The 21,601-nt window shown below is 38.5% G+C and overlaps 2 protein-coding genes across 3 annotated transcripts; one reads left to right on the top strand and one right to left on the bottom strand.

Moving 5' to 3' along the window:
* Window positions 1-340: 340 nt before the first annotated feature.
* On the bottom strand, window positions 341-3,786 carry phospho2 (phosphatase, orphan 2). 2 transcript variants are annotated; one of them, XM_008404882.3, is made up of 4 exons: window positions 3,555-3,786; window positions 3,210-3,303; window positions 3,010-3,104; window positions 341-2,253 (listed from the first exon to the last, which is right to left on the bottom strand). In XM_008404882.3, exons 2-4 carry the CDS (start codon window positions 3,278-3,280, stop codon window positions 1,685-1,687), a joined length of 735 nt encoding a protein of 244 aa, XP_008403104.1. In that variant the 5' UTR covers window positions 3,281-3,303; window positions 3,555-3,786; the 3' UTR covers window positions 341-1,684. The 2 variants fall into 2 exon arrangements, with proteins under 2 accessions (XP_008403104.1, XP_008403105.1); XM_008404883.2 differs by having other exon boundaries at window positions 3,729-3,764.
* Window positions 3,787-4,173: 387 nt separating this feature from the next.
* Window positions 4,174-10,110, top strand: syap1 (synapse associated protein 1). The gene is made up of 9 exons (XM_008404884.3): window positions 4,174-4,487; window positions 5,505-5,623; window positions 5,792-5,858; window positions 6,320-6,393; window positions 6,757-6,896; window positions 7,576-7,742; window positions 9,069-9,115; window positions 9,229-9,385; window positions 9,473-10,110. The coding sequence occupies exons 1-9, from the start codon at window positions 4,298-4,300 to the stop codon at window positions 9,601-9,603; spliced, it is 1,092 nt and encodes a 363-aa protein (XP_008403106.1). The 5' UTR covers window positions 4,174-4,297; the 3' UTR covers window positions 9,604-10,110.
* The last annotated feature ends 11,491 nt before the right edge of the window (window positions 10,111-21,601 follow it).

Below are 21,601 nucleotides of genomic sequence, written 5' to 3'. Positions count from 1 at the left end.
CAGAGACAGACAGGACAAACAACCATGCACACACACACCTAGGGAGAATTTAGAGAAACAGTTAACCTGACAGTTATGTTTTTGGACTGTGGGAGGAAACCGGAGTACCCGGAGAAAAACCACGCATGCACAGGGAGAACATGCAAAACTCCATGCAGAAAGACCGGGGCCGGGAATCGAACCCAGAACTTTCTTGCTGCAAGGCAACAGCTCTTACCAACTGCCACTGTGCAGCCAAGTTTTGAAACTCATCCCAGAAATTTCATAGATAAAAAAAAACAACTTGGAAAATTTCTGAGTTTGAAAAGTCCAAATTCGCTGGAAAAAACTCCAAAAGTCGAAAGTTTTCCATCTTATTTTATTATTTTTTTAAATTTTGACTAATTCAACCTTACTCATAAACTCTTAAACATCTGGAAACATAAACTGAAGAGCTATAGGCTGTGTTGAAGAGTTTTTAATAGCTAATAAAATACCTTTAATCTTAGATTGTACCAATAATGCGCATATAATAAAAAACTACAACCAGTAGTTTACCCTTCTATAACAACCCACCCTTTCAAATTTTTGATGCTGCTGAACAGAAACGTTTTATCTTTATTAATATCCAATATAAGTTATATTTATCAGAATTATTCAACTTAAATTGTTGCTTACATAAATTTAACACTTAAAAAGTATTACAGATGTTTAAAATTATGTTTCCACTCGTGGTTAATCAAATTAAATTCCTTTGAGCTCTACAATTTTTCAGAATCACAGTCAAAGCTACTCTGACACCCCATCAGTGAATCCTGCAGTATGAATACATATCTTCATACTCCCACATACGGCCAACAGTAGAAATGTACATCTATAAAATTCATAGTTTGAAGACTGGGGATCTACATAAATAGGCAGACACAAATGGCCTTTCCTAAATTTCCAGTGACAAGGGGCTCCTACAAAAATAAAACTGTTTATCTGGCTTAGAAATCTATATCCAGTGTTAAAATGGTCATTATATTTTGTCTGGAGACAGGTCAGACAAAATAATAAAAATAATATTCTGTATGTGTGGATGATGTGTGTACACATGGGCCAGGCTCTTATTATCACAACAATTGCTCCAAATGGGTCAGTTATGGCTGAACGTAGTGTTATGAAATTCATTACATCAGTCTGAAGATCATGGCTGCACACAACTCAGCAATAAACTCAGATGAATGTTCATTTGAATGCTCCAAATGCAATATGGACAACCCTGACCATTTTCAACTAATATATAGGTAATCCTATAATAATGCAAGTTTGCCCTCTCAAAGACTAATAAACATTCATTTTGCACAAAATACTTCACACTGGAACTGGAAGACATCTTAAATATCCAAAATAAAATCTGACAACCAAAAACAATAAATAAACAGCAAATAAAAGCCAAAACACAAACAAAATCATCACTAAAATGGATTATTAAATCTCTGTAAACAAAATTGCCCTTCAAAAAATATTAATCATCAGGATGGAAATGATCAAGCTATTTTTAACTGATCAATTGATTGTTTACTGCAACAGGCTTAGTTGTTAGTATAATAAAATTACTTTATCCCAACAAATTCATCACTTCTAATTAAAAATACAAGACCAGTAATAAAATACTGAATCTTTTGATTGGGTCTGGGGTACGATGTGGTGAGGATGTGGATCACTGAGACTGGAGACTGTCTTTCAGTTCCTGCAGAATGTCAGTGGCGCTGCTCCATGGAATGACTTTAGCTGAAACGGAGCCGTTGCCTTCCTGATCTCTTAGTCGGGTCAGCATCTTATCCAGGGTGTAGCCCTTCCTGGGCATCACAGCGTCACCCGCACTCAGACAGAACGCGGGGCAGAGGTCGTTCCCGCCGTCCCCCACGTAAAACACTCGCCCGTACACCTCGCCGCCGTCTGCCTTCTCGGAAAGGTACGTCTCCAGGACTTTCTTCTTGCACATGTTGACGGGGCACTTGGCGCACTCGTGCAAGTGGTGGTGCCGCAGCTCCATGTAGCCGGACTCATTGATGCTGGCCGGGTTGGAATACACCTGGTTCACAGCTTCCCAGAGTCCCGCCCCCTGGAGGACCCATTCGATGAACATGGTGTTGGCGTCGGAGACGATGATGCAGTCCACCGTGCTTTTATTCTCTGATATGAATGTGAACAGCTCCGGCATGCCGGGTGTGAAGGGAATGGTCTCCATGACGCTGCGGACCCTGTCGGGGGCGACCCCCTGGTCTCCTGTTAGAACCAAAGACAGAAATGATCAGAATGGAAAACTGGGGTGCAAATTCGATAAAAACTCTGTAAATTTTTATGTAATCTGAGTTATAGAAAGAGAGCTAAGGTCAAGTCTGAATTCCATTAACTAGGATATTGCTAACACTCTACATATTCTTTGGCCCTTAACTGCAGTATGTAACTTTTATAAAACATTTTCTTTGTTTGTTAAAACTGTCACTGTGTCATGACAGTTTGTTGAGACAGGTAATCTGTGAAAATATCAATCTCCTCCACGTCCCAAATGAGCTGCTGTCTGAAGAAATGCACGGCTTCCAACCAAAAACAACCAATCACAGCCAGAAGGAGGGTCTTATTGCTGTTAATCATCCTTGTGAACGTGCCCCGAAATGTGCCAATGGCGGAAAAACAACTTACCATTACAGGAAGACAATTTATCTGCCACCATGGCCATGCTAACTAGCCTCAGCATTCACCACAGGCTCTGCTGACGGGGAAAAGCTGTAGCTTTAGCAGAAGGGAGCGGCACAAACATGGGCGAGATTGACAGTGCCAACATCCGCCTCCTGGCTCTGATTGGTTGTATATCTAAACTGTTATGGAACCAGAAACTTTTGCTAGCCGTGAGTTAACTTTCAAGTTAAAGTAGAGTTCATGGATAGACTCAGAGTTTGTTGAACCACGTCTGTGGACGACTCACTGAGCACAATGGAGGGCAAACTGAAACACAAGAAAAACAATGTAATAGGTTCTAACCTATGTAGGCCATCACTCTGCCCATGTACTCAGTCCACTGACCCCTCCTGTATGTGCTCTCCACAGAGTCTGGGAGAGTCTGCTTCGGAAGACACCTTAAAGAAGGAAAAATAAAGATCACCAGTTAATAAACTGACACTTACAATGCTTATAAAATACCCAGTTTCTTTGTACCATATAATAAAACTTTTAATACATACTTGATGACCCAGATGTCACAGTTCTCGTCCACCACAGTGTGGTCAAAATCAAACACCATCAGAATCTTCATTTTTAGCCGCACTTTCAAACAGCCTGCCTCGGAAAAGGAGAATACATCAACTTCAAGAATATGTACGTTACATGTTTATTACTGGGCCACGTTTGTCTTTCCAAATCAAATCAATATTGAGTGACTCGATAAAGCACACGCTGTTAAACATCGAATCTTTGAGGCCGATCGGAAAACCACGTTAAAACTAATAATTTTTTCATTTTTTGTATTTTGTAGTAGTGCGTGAAAGCTCCGTTTGAGTGTTCTGTTTTTAAAATGCCAAGGTATTTACCGGACGTCTGGTGCAACCTTGTTTTCTTGCAAGTACACCTGGTAAATTCCCGTGTCCACACCTTCACTTGATTTTAGCAGACCCAACGAGGATTATACAAACTTCTCTACGCTGTCTTTTGGCTCAATTTACACAAACTTCAACTTAAACAAATGAAACGAGAACGAAACTAACCCGTATTCTTCCTGTCATCAAGCAGTCGGTTCAACTTGCTTGCGCTGTGCGGACGTTTTCTGTTAATTACCGCCCCCTTCTGGCTGTTTCTTCAGAATGTCACGTTATATATATATATATATATATATATATATATATATATATATATATATATATATATATATATATATATATATATATATATATGTTTTTTTTTCTTATATTCTTATTTTTTTTCTTATATTCTTATTTTTTTTACAAAGGTAAATTAACCTTTTGATTTCTTTTAACTGTGCTTTATGCTTGTTGTAAAGTTCACACAAAATTATTATCATTGATATTATGATAATTTCATTATTATTCAATATCAAAAAATAATGATAATGAAAATCATTAAAAGGGAGTCAATAAAGGTATTACATCCTTGTGGCCACTGAGTGGCAGCATCGAGCGAGCACCGCAAAAAGAACGTAGAGACGAAGAAGCTTCTAGTTCCTCTGCATTAAAAACATTTTTACACGGTGCGAGTTCGCAGCCAGTTTCCGTCTGTCATTTTCTTTTTATTAGTTCGTTTTCTCCCTCGGACCAGTATGTTCAAAGGGTTCGGGACGTGGCTGGGTCTGGAGAAGACGTCAGAGGAGACGGAAAGCCTCAGTGTGGAACAGGAAGAGAAGGTGGTTGAAGCCCAAAACGAGGTAAACAAACGGCAAGCAGCTGAGCAGGATGATGAGGCATCGGAGACGAAAGAAGAAACCCCAGATCACAGCAAAGGACTCGGCGGTGAGAGGCAGATGTTACTATTTTATTATGAATGATCATAGCTAGTTGCGGTCAGAGGTTTGATCCACTCCTAATGGTCATTAAAGATGACCACTAAATGATTTGTTTGATCTATTTTCCCAAGGTGGAACGATTAACGTGCAGTTTCAACCGTTTTAGTCCCTCACATTTTAATCTCTTGAGGATTTTCTCAAATCAAAACATATCTCGGGTAAATTGTAGTTTTATAAAAACTGTAAAAGTCCTTTGGATTTATTCTTAAGAAGAACTGCCAAGTCCAGGGTGATCCATTAACCAGTACTAGGTAAACAATTCTTCAAAATCATTCTGCCATGATCTGATAGAAAGACCTGTAGGATCAAAGGAATTTGTTTAAGCTGCTTATGAACAACTAACCATAAACTGGAAACTCGTGGATCACCAGTATTACTTGGAACAGGTAAACCAGTTTGAAGACGGCTGCATGAGCAAACAAAGATTTAAAGCTATAACCTCACCTTTCAGTTGATTGTATATATGCCAGCTTTTTGGAGCTAAAATATTATCTTCAATTTGTAAAACTGTTATTTAGAAAAAAAAAGGAAATATGTTATTGATTATCACTTGTTTATCTTTTGAGTTTGGGGGCCTTTTTCTACCAGTCATAGATGAGCTGAAACAGGCAAACAAACTGGAACAGTATTCAGGGGATGGAATGAAGGAGAGTTAAAAGCCATGGAGTGCCAAAGCATTAAAAATAATTATCCCAATCAAACTTATTTAAAGGAACAGTGCAGGAGAAAGGGAAGGATAGCGACAGGGAGGTATAGGAGCCTCTGGGTAAAAACCACAAGTGGAATGGTCATACAGCCAAAAGACCACAGCAACACAGAAACAAAACATTAAAACTTAAGATTAACAATCTGTGTTACCCATAAAGAGTGGGTGTAAACTTCTGAGTGTTTTGGAAAAACCGTGTCAGTCTCCCACACCTTTGTGTAACCCTTCTGTTCTCTGTTCTGCTTCCACCAATTGAAGAGTTCATCTTCAGTTTCGCCTCCAGTGCCACCAAGAAGTTGTCAGAGTCTGTGGTGGGGACCGCTCAGACCATCAAGAAGACAGTGGAAGAAGGGAAGATCGATGGCATCATAGATAAGGCACTTTGCTCTTCTGGCTTAAGGGACTTTTAGGAAACGTTTCTTCACAGATGGTTGAATTTGTTTTATTTCAAGGGCGATGTTTGACTTACCATTTGTTCTTTTAAGACAGTTGATTGGTCTTCTGCTGATTGTATTGTAAACTTCTTTGTGTGTGTTTTTTTGCAGACTATTCTGGGAGATTTCCATAAGGAGCAAGAGAAGTTTGTCCAAGAGAAGAAGGCCAAAAAGTCAGGTGAAAGAAAGACCTCTGTGTTTATGGCAGCAAACCTACGACGAAGCCCTGCAGACACATGCAGTGCACTGGAAATCTATTCCATCTTCTGCAATGTATTTGATTTTATTATAAGGAGCAACACAAAGTTTAAGGTTTTTTAAAATGGGAAAAAAAATAACACACAGGAATTTCAAGATGTTCTACTAATACAAATCTGAAGAGTGCGGTGTGCCCCTACCTGCTGCGCTGTGTAGAAACATCAACAATTATTCTCAGATATCTCATCAGTCATTTTTAAAAATTTTGCCCCGGAATTAATCTGTTGGTAAAATGTTTAGTTTTTAATCTACATAATATAGAAATACATGATATAATCAAATAGAAGAGATGTTGCCGTATCTGAATGGCCGGTGTCACTTGGTATTATACTGATAATTCTGTGACTGACTGACTGTCTCTGTTGGCTAATGTTTGTGTAGAAGCAGCAGTGCCTCCCTGGGTGGGCTACAATGAGGAGGAGACCATCCAGCAGCAGATCCTGGCTCTGTCTGCTGTAAGCAAATTCTACTCTGTGTGCAAAAAATTAGTGTTATTTGTATTTAGCTTGCAGTGTACCAATGTTATTATAGCTGTGAATTTTAATCCTACAGGAGTAGGAAACAAAAAAAAAAAACTTGGACTTTGAAATGCAGAGTGTGCCATATAATTGTAACTATTCTAAACTTACATCAGGTGATAAACACTAAATTTGCAGTCATAAAATATTAAACAAGTTGACAAGTTTGATAGCGATGTAGCATTGTACACCACTTGCAAACAAACGTGTCAGCATGCTTGATACTTAATGCCGCGCGACATGGTGAGTCTATCAGTCCATTACGCAGTGACCTTTGACCTCCGAGTCGTCTGGTTCCAGGACAAGCGGAACTTCCTGCGGGACCCTCCGGCTGGTGTCCAGTTCCACTTCGACATGGAGCACATGTACCCTCTGGCGGCCGTCATGCTGGAGGAAGACCAGCTTCTCAACCGCATGCGCTTCGACCTAGTTCCAAAACAGTAAGGGCTCCTTCAGCTTCCTGTACGGAAACTCAAAACTACAAGGACCAATCATGTGCAGGCTACTCTGCCTCCTCTTCTTTCGGCTGCTGATTTTGGACCTTTACCTATAACCTGCTATGGAAAGAACAGAAGTCACAAACTGGTCAATCAGGTCAAAATAGTTAAAGTTCTGTGATGTAATTATGATCTTTTGTCTATTGTGTACATTGCCATTGGTTGGTAGGGAAGCCCGTTTGTTTCTCTGATGTAAGAAGGAGATGAAGAGGCACATCTGGAATCAAGATACACCTGAAAATACTTTGATATTAAAGTAGTTTATCTTTTTAAATAGTTTAGTTTTACTTTGAAGTGTTGCGATACATTACATTTGATTTGACTGGTAGTGACAATCATCTGATGGGTTATGACTACCGATCCAGTCAAAACAATCACTTCCCTGACATTATTCATTTAAACATAGTGTTGTTGATGTCTCCAACCAAAACTACAAAGATACAAATTGGCGGAGAGGCGGCTGAAAAGACCAGAATATCTTTACATTTTAAACACCTTATCCCCAGCAGACCCACTTCTTTGTGTCATGCCCCGATTGTCTTGGAACTACTAATGATTTGCTCCTTGATTGTCACAATATGTGAACATGTGCAAATACTGTCATGGGTTTGGGTTCTTACAGGGTGAAGGAGGACGTGTTTTGGAGGAATTACTTCTACAGGGTGTCTCTGATCAAGCAGTCGGCTCAGCTCACAGCGCTGGCTGCCCACCAGCAGCAGCAGCAGCAGCAGCAGAAGGATGGCGGGGAGGGCGGGGACAGTGTTTCACCTGACGACATCGTCTTAAAAGGTTCTGCTTTAGTTTCCTTTCTATATTTTTTGTGAGTATTAAAAATTTGCCGAAACATTTGCCGAACCAGCCACAGGCACAAGGCGGTCTGGAAAATTCTTAAAACAAAGTATTTTCCAGGTGTGGATGAGTGTGGAAAATCTGGAAAAATGTTCCCAAATTTGTCTTTCTATAGATTTCTCTAGTTTGTGGGTTTTCCAAGTTGCGTATCACCAACCTGATTACTGCTGAAACATCTGGCATGAATTCATCTTAAACTTTAGTTTTTATATTTCAAATAATAATAATAAAGCACAATGTATTTATTTGTAGTCATCACAGAATTCATGTGTGCAGTTTTGCAATCGCATGAAGCTACTTATATGGAATATTTGGTTAAATATTATGTTTCAGGTGCCATACATTGAAATTCTTTATAAAATGTGGGCTAAGATCATATCATAACACTGTGTTACATAAACTATTCTTTGGAAGTTGTCTATGTTCTTCCAGCTTAATTAGGACTATTTTGCAAAGCTGAATCCAAAAATGACAGAAATGTTTCTCAATCAGATCAGGTTTTTATTTTAATTTGGTTTAGAGAAATTTGATCTTCTTACTAAATTGATGACATTTTTGTGGCATTTACTCATAAAAGTTTTTAGGAGAAAAACACTGTTTTCTAACAGAGTATACTGTTACAAACTTGAAGATTTCTGTAAATAGAATAATTAACACTGATAAGGGTAAGTACATGTGATTTGAACATTATGTCTTCATTGTGTAAAGTCCTCCGTTTGTCTCTTCCCTGTCCTGATGGAATCTCTCCTCCTGCTCTTCACTCATTGATCAGATTCTCAGGAAACTGATCCAGATGTGAGAACAAGTCCTGCATTTTGATGCTCATGTTGCTCCATAGTTCAGAGAGTTGACCTGATTTAGCAAAACCAATGTGATGTTTGGATTCAACAAATCAAAATGACCCTAAAACAGTTGAAAAATCACAGACAATTCTTTGACTGTTGACCAGTGTTGTCATAATCATCAAAATTAGATTTATTTTTGATATTGATCAGCTCTAGTTTATATTTTAATTATACTTAAAATATTGGAAACCACTGGACTGAGAACCTTTTGAATATTAATGTAGATAAGTTTTGTGAGAAACAAATCTGTCTCTTGTTAAAATGGTTTTGAATCCTAGTGGCGTTAAAAGAAGAGTTTTAAAATATTGCTAAACTTGCCTATTAACAACAGTCTACAGCAGCCCTGCTCCCTAACCCACATAGGCAGATGACTTTAAAGTTCATGAACTGAAAACATTAACATAATATTGGTTCTTTGCAGATGTTAGACCAAAAACTCCACCAGTTTCCATCAGCGACATACAGAAGGTAAAAACAACATGACCCTGAATAATGTTTTTTTTTTTTTTTTTTAATGTCATGTTTAAAAAAGAGGAATACCAGTCATTTAACTTTAACCTGCCTGCATACGCAAACCTCAGGCACCCCACGAGGAGGAGGATGAGATTTCAACAAGTCCCGGAGTCTCTGAGTTCGTGAGCGACGCTTTCGACTCGACGGCGATCAACCACGAGGACCTGAGGAAAGAGATGGAGCAGCTGGTGCTGGACAAGAAGGACAGCGTCCCGTCTCCAGACGGTCAGCCTCCTCAGCGCTCCTTTGCTGTCGATTTTTATGTGTTTCACTGTAAATCCCAAACTGTTCTGATCATTGCTTCCCATCCAGATGAGACAGCAGACTGGGAAAAAGAGCTGCAGCAAGAACTCCAGGAGTACGAGGTGGTGACCGAGTCAGACAACAAGGACGACCAGTGGGACCAGGAGATTGAGAAGATGCTCCAGTCCGAGGACAGCTAGGGAACGACGCCGCATAAAACCGCGGTTCCGAATCAACCACCAGTGATGCACGAGGGCCGACACGCCCAAACCCCTTTTTCCTTACGCAGTAAAGTTGATCCAGCAGTAGCAAAAGTGCATCAGTTGGAGGCAGGGCGGGTATATTAATGAAGTAGTACTTTCTTAATTAGTTTGATCTTCTCCTTTTCCTCCAGCCTCTGTCTTTTGACTTGCGCGTCCTCTAGAGGGAGTTCTGGGACAACTTACACCAGTTTTGCACAATAGGTGGCGTTTCCTTCTTGATTGGACAACTGTGTGTTGCATAGTAAGGAAGGTTAAATGTAAAATTAAGCGGCATGTAAATAAAAACAGCTGTAACACTATTGGAAGTTAGATTTCTTTCATTATAAAATATTTTATCTCTTCTTACTTTGTGCACAATGTTTCTCTATAGCTGGAAAACTGTACTTTTACTGTGATTTTCTTACTTTCTTTGGATTCTTTAATAAATGATAATGTTATTTCTGACCAGACTGTGTCACATCTATGGTGGAGAAATTACGGAATGAATAATGTTGGAAGTAGATGTAAGCCATAGTGTCACTGCATCATGAACACAACAAAATGTTTTGCCACCATTGCAAAAGTTTTTTTAAGCGACTCAACATGAAGCTGTCTTTAATTGCGAAGTGGAAAACAGTACATGACTTTCAAACATTTTCTATAAATAAGATTGAATATTGTGGCTTACGTTTTTTCGGCTCCAGTGACTCGACATTTTGTAGAAGCTCCTTGTGCAGTTACAACTGCTAAAAGTTTCAGATTATGTCCACATGTACAGACTGAACTGCAGTGATGGGCATTCTTCCACTAATCTACTAATAGTGTAGCTAATATTTTTGCGTGGCTCTTTAGCGATTGTGCCAACTTTGAAGACATTTAGTGCTCTTAGCTTCGCCTAAATATTATTTTTCTAGATAAATTCTGAAGCACTGATTTACTTGGCCAATTTGTAAACTTTCAGTTGAATAAAGTTTGACATTTGTGATGAAGTTTTGGTCATCAACTAACTACATCCTTACACGAGGAGTCAGACATTTATATTCATGCTCTTATTTTGAAGTGGGTTAAGACCAGTTAAGAAGTAGTAATGCTGCTTCTATTTCCCAATAACTATTTCAATCAAGAAGTAAGTTCTATGTACATAATGGCAAAATCATTGATTGATTCTTTCTTTCTTTTTTTTTTTTTTTTTTTTTTTGCTGAAATGAACCAGTTAAAACAATTGTTTCTTGTACCAGGCTTTAACGAGTTAAGCCACTGGACCAGAACCAGTAGTTGTAGTTTTCCCACAGCATCCTGTTTGACCACAAGCCTGAGCGTGTTCACCTCCCCGCATTCCCACCCTACACTTCGCCCAAATCCACAACTCAGGGATGGAAGAGAAGAAAGTAAGTGAGCGAGGGAGTGAGTCAGCCAGTGTGGAATGACAGACCCCTTGTTTTTGCTGTAGAAAGTCTGTAATCTCGTTAAATGAGACAGACACACGACTCTGCTTGTTCCAACCATGCCTCAGCATGTTCCCTACATTCTACACGAGACGTCTGGAAACAGACACAAACATGTCTGCAGGGTCTAAGCCTCTCTTTTCTGTACAAAAAATAAAGACACTAGATAGGGAAAAAGAAACAATCAATATAAAGATCAATACACAGTGTATGTGAGCCATTGTTTCTTCTTCCCTGCTGGGTTTAACCAGGATCAGATGCAGGTAGCTTAATGAATAGACATCTGAATGGGGGTTGGGTTGGGTTGGGGGTTTCCCTCTTTGTTTTGGTCCTCATTCTTATCCTGGCACAGTCTTCTGCTTCAGCATCACAGTCGGAGCCCACCAGCTGCTTTCATGCAGAACAAGCACTGGTCACCATGGTGACAAAGCCCAGCAGAAGAGGACCCATGTGTGCTTTTATTGCCTGTGCGTGATGTCGTTTTAACAGGGTTTTAATAATGCATAGAGGTAGACCTGAGTGTATGTGTGTGTGTGCGTGTGTGTGTGTGTGTGCGTGCGTGTGTGTGTGTGTCTGTCTGTCTGTCTGGGTGTGTGTGTCTGTCTGTCTGTCTGGGTGTGTACGTGTGTGTCATAGCCTATTTCTGTGTCTACATTCCAGACAAAGAAACGATGGCTGATGAGCAGCGTTTGTAGCAGCGGAAATAAGTGAAGGCATCAAAGTTTTTCTCAGTAGACATGATTATTTATATGAAATTTATACTTCGCGTTGGTAACAACTCAAGTAAGCCAAACAAATAAATCGGAATTTAGTCCATAAATCATGTGTAAGAAGGTGGAAGGTAAAAGAAGTAGGTGCTAAAAAGAACAACTGAAAAACTGTTGAAATTGCTCAGTATATAGAAAGCAGTCCTGCCCTCAACAGTGCTAGTTAACATCTGTTTGTTTGGTCCCAATTAATGGGCCATAAAAAGGTTTATTATTGGGGTGTCACCCAAGGCGTATGGAGAAGCCTCTGACAATGGGTGGAAGCAAAGGATGTTTAATAAAGTGAACATACTGTTAATGGTTGTTAGCATCAAGCACTTGTACTCATAAGAACAAGTCGATACTCCAAACCAATACCACTGTTCTGCTGGACTTTCCTAATAGACTGGGCTGCAACTCAAAGGCTAAACCACCCTTCATACCAAGAGGTTCTAACATACCAATAAGTTATTTGTTGCGCCTCCAATAAAAAAAAGAGGAGACCACTGACTCGAAACTGACAGTATTTTCGGACGTTGACTGGGGAAAAGTTCCTCGCTAAGACAGCACAGCTGCAGTTGTCATGCCAGGGCACTAGCTGGCACTGTGATGATTTTAGAATGTTGTCTAAACGTGCATGTTTGCTTCCATCACATTTAGAAAACTAACTAGTCTCCAATGAACCAATTACTCAGGTAACACATATATTTATTGTAAAATTTCTGCTAAACTGAACAGGTTGAGTTCAACAAAGTGCTGTCGGCCATTGTTTTTGTTATCTACCCATGCAAGCGTAGAACAAACCCTACAGCTGTTTGTTCTGCGTATGTGCGCTTTCACACCTGCAGAGTACGTCACACTGCCGCGGCGGGTGTTCCCACAAGGTTTCACTCTGAGACCTGGTTTCAAAAAGTGCCAACATCAGAGAACCCAGTCACTGGTAAACAAACAAACTGATCGCAACAAAAATGTTACGGTTTAGCCGAAAACCGGCTCAGTGTAAACAGGGCAGAAGAAAGTTCTGGAATTAGCAGAAACTGCTTTTTTCTCAAGAAAACAAGAAGCACTTATCCACTGACTCTGTTCCTCCTTACTGCATAACACTTCACCACTGAAGAAAAATCTTGTTAAAAACTGTTGGGCAGTTAAATGAGACCAAAACCTTATGTCACTGCACATCAACCCAAACATGGCACAGCAAATGAAGTTTGGAGGCGGGAGCATCATGATGTGGGACGGTGTTCATGATGTGGTCCTGATAAAAGTGAAGGAAGGTTGGAGGGAAAAATTTACATGGACTCTCTTGACGAGATTATAAACGAGGATGGATTTTGAAAGGAGTCGATGACCAAAAGTACAGCTAAGAAACTTCCCATTTGAATCCAGTTGACATATAACAATTTATTGAATACTACTAAAAACTGACTAAATTTTGTCTTTTAAAGCCTCTGCGCATGTTACAGTTAGTGTGGCCCGCTGGGAATTGAAACTGTCATGACACGGGAATGACCAGAAACATTACAATGCAAAGTGCTGTGCTGTCAGGGGGAACAAATTCACACAATAAGGTCATGTTTGAGCCTTCGCTTGACTGCTAAAGGGTGAAAAGACTTTGCGAGCCCCAGACAATGTGTTTTCGTAGTGAAACAAGAGCTGGATATTGCTGAAATTTCCCCTCTGTACTTTCAAGATCGTTCATTTTACTTTTTCCCACGTTAAATAAAGTCAGACCTTTAATATGTGTAGTTCCACCTGCTTAAAGGAGGCAGAAAAACATCTGCAAACATTACAATCAAAGATTTTGCATATATATTATACATTCTTAAATATGTCATAATAAATTTGGAAAATTAAGAAAGTATTATAATAGAATCCATGGCAACCAACTGGCCCTCTAAGGTTGTAGAAGTTGCATAATTTCACCCAACAGTTGTTGAATGATGTCCAATAGCCTCTGGCTTTCCTCATGATGAGATGGTTGCAACATGGTGCTGAGGGGACACTTCTCCTTAGATGGATGGGGAAAATACAGGGCAGCTTTGGAGAATAGAGAAAAGAAGACGCACAGATGTAATTCAAGGCTAGATACAAATTCACGATCTCAATATCAAGGATAATTTTTGTTCATGCTTGATAAATACTGAAAATCCAAATGAAAAATATGACTTTGTGGTTGTAACGTGATAAAATGTGAAGATGTTCCAGTGATAGGAATACGTTTTGAAGATACTCAGAAAGTATACTCCTTTTGCTTTCATTCAGTCTCCAGTGGGAGACTTGTTAAAAACTGTTGGGCAATTAAATAAGACTGTTTTAAAGTCTCATTTGTCATGATCTTTACCTGAAATGAAAACAAAACCTAAACGATTTCCTGTACATGTCTAAAGCAGTTTTATTTTGGGGAAACGTGAAAATACCAAGACTTGGTGTCTTTTAGTTATTCATTTCATTACTTTTAGAAGATCAGAAGCAGCAGTTTCTTTATTCTTGCGTTGTAGCTTTATGTTTGGTGTTTAAATCTATACTCTCTGTTTTATTTCCATTTTTTTCACTTGATGTTTGACTGTTTGGTCACTCCTCAGTTGTGTTCGTTCTCACGGCTGTTCCTCATCTGGTATTTCCTTTTTTGATGTACAACTGAAACCAGATATTTTTATACAGAGTAAAAAAAGACGCACAAGCAGTAGGATTACTGCTACTGATATCAAATCAGACCAAACGTGCCCTAAGTCAATCAGGACTGCTAAAGTTAATTTTATTTTTTAAATACCAAAACAACAAAAGGGAGAATTTGTGAGAGAATTTCTGAATTTTACATACTTTCAACAATATTTGGAAAATTCTGCTTTTGCCAAATGTTTTTGGGTGCTCTAACATGTTCTAATAAAGAATTTGCTGGGATTTTGTCCATTCATCCTAACCAAACTGTTCTAAAACAGTCAGGCCACCCTCCTCTCTCACGTGTTTACAACTCTGATAAAATATTTTCTATATGATCAATACTTTGTAGATGACTACACTAAAATATTCACTTTACTGCCATGAAACAACTACTGTAGTGTTAAACAGAGGATCCATGTTTGGTCAAATTTTGAACTAAATTTAATCTCAATGGTCAAAAATTAATATTACATATAGGGACGGTATACTCAGAAGTGAGCATGTACTCTGTGATACTTGCTTATAGCTTATTTCATCATGTTCTTTAATTAGAGAAACATTTGACTACAATTCTTAAAATTCGTACACTGTAGAGCTTAACAGGTTCTATCTTTTTTTTTAAATGAGAATTACATTTAGCCAGTGTAAACTATGTAAGTTCTGAGTAGTTTTAATTAAAGTCTAAGAGGCAATCTTTAAATACCACTTGTTACTTTCTTTCCAACCTGGGTGCTGTTTGTAGATCTGAAATTGCATTAACTGATCTAACCTGGGTAAACTGTAGCTCCACATGAATATACCTGTTCCAGGTTAGAGGACATGAGTACTGTACTTCCTCTTAAGGGCTTTCCCCTACTTTGATTCTACAATCCTTTCAAAAACAGGTGCTTCCCTGGTGGTTAAAATTATAAAGTGGCCTCTTGGTGTATTTAGCTCGTAGTGAAACTTCTCATCGCTGTTTCTTTTTTTTCCCCCCTTATGTGTCATTATTGCACGTGTCCCAGGGCAGCTGTGGCTACTGAATGGGTGAATGGCTAAATGTAGTGTAAAGCGCTTCGGGTTCCTATGGACTTAAAAAAAGCGCTATACAGGTACAAGCCATTTACCATTTTACAGTGCCTGGCCAGTGTATTAATAACCTTTTTTACTCTGCATGTTTTTCATAGATTTAAGGATATAGCAGTTTGTTGTCATGGTGGGTCTTAAATACCCAACTCACAGAAAACCAACAACTGAAGTGTGGTATTAGATTGTTTTATTTTCTCATTAAAAAAAATAGCACAAACTTTAACCGGATTGACGTTAGCTGGGAACAGACCTGAACTCAGCAAAACAGAACAGAGAACAAAGGAAAGCTGCTTAAACAGATAACTAAGATGGAGAATCACAGGTGGGTTCAATAGTAAATAGGCTTTACTACTGGAAAAATGTAACTGGAATCAGAGAGAAACAGGCCTGACAGTAATCTAACACAATAAATACAAACACGCAAGAAGTATAACACCAGAAAAATGTAACCATAGCAACATTTAGTAAATAAAGAAATAAGCAGCACATATAAACAGCACAAATGAAACTAATCATGAATAAGACACCAAAACACTGCTACAAGAACATGGCAGGAATAATCCAAAAGAAAAAAAATGTCATGGCTAAAGAATGAACTCTGAAACTAGACATATGATAAAAACTGATGAGCATGAGAGTATGAGATACACAATCTGCAAAAAGATTACTCTCCTCCACCTCCTCCATGTGATTTTATAGCCGTCCGAATAAATGCACTGCTCGCAATCAAAAATAACCAATCAGAGCCAGGAGGTGGGGCTTAGCTTTGTCAATCATCCTTGTGAACAAGCTGCTAAATGTGCTACAGTAAAATCGTCTGTGTGCATTCGTGGTGGTCATACTAACTAGACATAACTAGACATAGCAACATGCATATGGGAAGGAGCACTAAGACCCTCCTTCTGGTTCTGATTGGTTGTTTCTAGTTAGCACTGGGAGAAGCTAGATTATCACAGATTGTCTGTCTCACTCTAAACTGAAATAGTGACAGTTTAAACAAATATCAAAAGAAAACAGACCTAACAGAAAGAACTAATAATGCAAAAACTATGATCCACAAATAATCCAAAACAAAAACCATAAACCAAAACCCAGATGCATGAATCATGGCATTTGTAACAGTAACTGGTGTTTTTTTATTTACCTCACTAAGTACAGTTGGGAGATTATACTGTATTTTTGATATTAAAGCGCTTTAACAAGCAGCTGAACGCTCACATTCTGTTTTTCCATTGTATTTTCCTGGTGTGAAAGTTAAAGGGTTAAAAGTTGGCTGAGTTTCAGTACTGTGATCAGAGTTCAGACATCCTAGGATTATTTTGACCACATATGGAGATTTCGACAAGACAGACCAACATAGGGGTCAATAATCTAATGGGACAGGATATTACTTGCTGCTGACAAGCATGAGCAAACATTCTCTACTGTGGGCCGTTCCCTGTTAATGCTGAAACCCCTAATAGTTCATCCAGTAAGAGTTCAGACACTCACAGCGTTTTCAGGTCTTTTATCAAGCTAGATGATTAGATAAGAAACATGTGTAGGTGTGAGACTGATTGCTTAAGTCTCATTTAACTTGTACTTATCTGCTCTCATTTTCGTCATTCTAAGTGAGGGTGATTCTTACTCCGTTCAACTTTGTCATGCAGGGTTTCCCCCAGAATATCATAAACCTGGTGGGCCACCAGGCTTTAGTTGTGCCCCCACCAGGCTTAGCATTGCATATTTATTAAAGTTGTTTTTTTTTTTATGTTAGCATTTTTTAAGACTTTATAGTTGGTGTTCAGATATTAATCTTCCAATCTTCCAATAACACATAATTATCAACTGATATTTTCAAATTTCCTGTCAACTTTAAACATGTTCTAACTCAAAAAATGGATCGATGACTGCCGAGCGCCCCAACCACCGGGCTTAGCAAGTTTTCTGGGGGAAACCTTGTCATGTTACAATGACAAACTGCTTTTTTTTCTTTTTTTTTTTTTCTTTGAAAAATGTTGCATCCAAATGTATTCAGTGCAACTGTATGTCAGTAATGTCCTTCAGGAAAATCAACCAATAGACCATCACAATTGATAAGATTTATTTGCAATATACTTTTTTGGTTAAGTCAATCAGTCAAAAAAGTTTGTTTGTATAACACATTTCAGCAATAAGGAAGTTCAAAGTGCATTACATCATGAAAACATAAAAACATCATAAACATGGCATACAGTCATAAATTGTGAAGCCAGTAACAGATACTAGATTTTGTTAAGTGCCATCATTAAAGGGGCAGTGTTATGTATTTTCCAGGCATTTAGTGCCATTTTATAGCACAATAATATAACTGTGCTACCTTCAGTTGTTATAAAAATGCATCATCTATCAAATATGACTTAAAAGAAATTTGACTTTGAAATTGGGCCTTTGCCTCTTTAAAAACCCCTGCTCTTTCTGAAACTCTCCCTTCATGAAGTCATCACAACATGGCTCCTTATTAACCCCATCACAAGTTGTTTTTTTACCAGTGTTTCATTGAGAAGCATCTTACATAATAATGAGCTGAGCAGATGCAAAGTCCCACCAGGTGTTTGCTAATTGCTACGGGCTAGTCTTAAGGAGCTGAATGGTTGCCACTGGAGATTACAGGATTTCTCAAACATGCATCAAAGTATCAAGACAACACTCCAGGTATGTTTTTGATGAGGAGACAACATTATGACATGATATAAAGTTCACAATGATGCATCATCCCGCTGGGCATTACCCTATACGGTTGATCCCTATACGGTTGATGCCCAATCCAGCTTCCAGCATCAGATTAGAGCACAAGAGCTTGCACTTGAGTGCATTAGAGCACTCAAGGCCCGTGGGCCAGATTTGGCCCACCATAGCTTTAATTGAGAATTACCGTGGAAATTTATGCAAAATCAAGAAATCCCTACACGTTTTGCAATAATACATAATTGGGAGTTTATTGCAGATTTTTCTCAAAAATTGTTAAACTTTCTTACTTGTACTAAACAGCTGCCCCAGCCTTAATTGATGTCAGATTATAGTCCATGATCTATACAGCGAGTTATAAAAAGTTGCATGGATAAGCGCAAATATAGCAAATATTTCCAAATTAGTATCATAAACACTTTGATTTTTACTGCAAAAAATCACAAAAAGAATCATGAAATCTTGGAGTGACTGAAACGACATTAAATTTTAAAAATGTATTGATATTTTATCAGTTTGTGAACAAGTTTTATCAATACATCCTAGCCCTTTAAGAGCATTCATGACCTTGATTTGGCCCAAAACAAAAATTAGTTTGACACGCCTGGATTAGAGGAAAGTTTTACACTTTTTTTCCCCTTTTGTACAAATATTAGAAAACATCATTTTCTTCCACTTTACAATTATGAGCTTCTTTGTGTTAGTCTGCCACACAGCTTCTTTAAATGCTCTGAAGTTTGTAGTTGTGATGTGCAAAAGCTCAAGGGGTAGTAGGCCATCAGGAAATCAGCAAACCGCCATTTATTTCTAGCGTTTGTCTCCATGTGTGTTTGTGAATGTGTGATAGTAACATGGCAGTTGGATCTTTATTACTCTTTGCGATTCAACCGCCATACACTATCCTGCAGACAAACAAACCTCTCCCACACACACACACACACGCACACACCCATACACACACACACAGGCAGAGCCGCACATTTCCTTGCAGACAATAAACCACTCATGTCGACTGTTGGAACAGCAGACAGAGGAGAGCCAGGTGCACTTCCCTCTTTCTCTCCTCTCACTCTGTTCCCTTTATGCTGTGTTCAGCCATGTTTGTAATTTGAAATGACAGAATTTAGTCATCTAAATTCTGTCATTTCAATATATGACAGAATTATGCAATTATGCAGAATATATGACAGAATATTGCAAATATGGTAATATTTGCTTTCTCTTTGACAAACTTGGAGTCCATCAAATTTCCAATATCTACAATTCAATAGGTATTGGATTGTGGACCCAATTTTTTATCCACATAAAAATTGTATTGTGGTTATTTATCCACAATATCCTTTACTATTTATCCAATAGTAAAGGATGTTTCCTTTATTATTGAAACATCCAACATGTCTAACTAGTTTCATTACAAAGTTTACAAGACCTTGGCACATGCTGCTGCCTCCTTTGAGAAGTCATCTGCACATAATGCACGTTGCATTTCCTTTGAGGAAACCTTGGAGCTTGGAACGACATTGTGGTGTCGCTGTTTATTTCCAAAGTGATCAGAACAGGCAAACAACTGCTCATATATTCAGAAAGTCAGTGAAATTATTTATTTATATATATGTTTTTAACTCTTAGTCATTTCTAGCTAAAAAAAAGAAATGGAAAAACAACTGAAAGTGGTTTAAACTCCCTTTAACGACACAAATTTTGCATAAAAATAATCATACAGACCGATACAGGTGCACAGCAGTTACAGAAACAGTAGCTGCTAAAGTTCCTGTAAGCAATGAGAGGAATTATCTCAGGTGGAGTTGGTTGCAAAGTCTCTTTTGCCACGGTTAAATGCATCTGTTGCACAATGAAATAGAAGACAAATTACCGTTAGCATAATTTGTTCTTCTTTAGTGGTTTCCCCTTCTGCACTTTTCTGAGCTTATATCTTACAGAAGCAATGACAAGCAGATCCGGCTTCAGTCTGCTGCAACCACTGACACAAGAGACAGCGAAATAAACCTCTTTATTTCCTCTGCATATTAATATTCGTATTAATTGTCCCACAGAGAAGCTGACGTGTCTCTTAGGACAGCCCCAAAGGAGTATTTGAACACCAGTTGGCAATTCCCATTAACTGTATCCCCACTTGACCTCCAACCTGTGCTGGAGATGTATAGGAGAAGATGCCCTTTTACAAAGAATCTATATAAATCCAGTTAAATAGATTAGGAGGTGTGATAGCACAACCTAATGCAATAAGGAGCCATCACAGTTCAATTACCAAGGGAAGTTCAGATTTTCTGCTGCATAATTTAGTCGCCTCAGAAAGGTAAGTGACTCATTGCCCTCTGGCCTATTTAACACTCAGCCCCCTTTTTCTGCTCGCACACAGTTATGGTTCTCTGGTTTACACCTGACAGTCAAAGGAGACAAGAGTAGCAGTAACAGGAAATAGGGATTGTCTTTAGCAAAATAAGAGCTCAAATTTGCCACGGAAATCTATTAGACTTGCGAGCGGGCTGAGAAAAGCAAAAAGGGAGGGAAGAAACAGAAGAGAAGACTAAGTTTAAATTAGCATAATTTATTCATCTAGAAATATAGAACACAAGTAGGTCAACCTTTAGCAAACATGTTGCGCTTAAGGAGAGAAAGGTCTCAGTTTAAGTTCCAAACAATGATGCTTATTGTCGGCAAGCTTATTCAAGTTTAAAACCTGTTTGTACTGAGGTAAGAATTTTGAAGTTTCAAGTTTTAACAAACGAACTGAACCAACCCAGAAGTTGGAATTCTGATTTGGAAAAGAGGAAGATTCTTGAGTAATAAGTTTAACATCTAATATGGCCGCATGCACAAGACACACAGTGTGTTTAAATTCAGGGGTTGCATTCTTTGAAGGACCTGCCCACCAGGTTGAATAGGCCAGATCCTTTGTCCAAGGCGAAAACGGGAAATGAAAATTGGGTGGTTTTCTAGACTTATTAATGATAATGTATACAGCCAGTCACCTAGCAAACACAGGCTAGTAAAAATGGAGCTTGAAATCTTGCTGAATTATTTTATTCATGTAATCCTTTTAAACAATCATTCATTAATTATTATTTTTACATTACATAGACATTTTCACATTTATTCAAATGACAAAAGCCTATTTTAAAAAAAACCCTCTTATTTAAATCAAATATATATAATACGTACAATATCAGTTCCTTTAAAGTACACGTTTGTCAATGACTAAACAGATAACAACTTTGAAAAGCAATTAATAAGTGAACATTTTTAATTTACCAAGGAGCAGCCGCCTCGAGGAAGTATCTTGTTCGCGCTATTCTGTTTGTTACCTGA

This window comes from Poecilia reticulata, chromosome 3, assembly GCF_904066995.2.
Source record: "Poecilia reticulata chromosome 3, P_reticulata-male-v2, whole genome shotgun sequence".
Lineage (NCBI taxonomy): Eukaryota > Metazoa > Chordata > Actinopteri > Cyprinodontiformes > Poeciliidae > Poecilia > Poecilia reticulata.
This window is presented reverse-complemented; position numbering and strand designations above follow the sequence as displayed.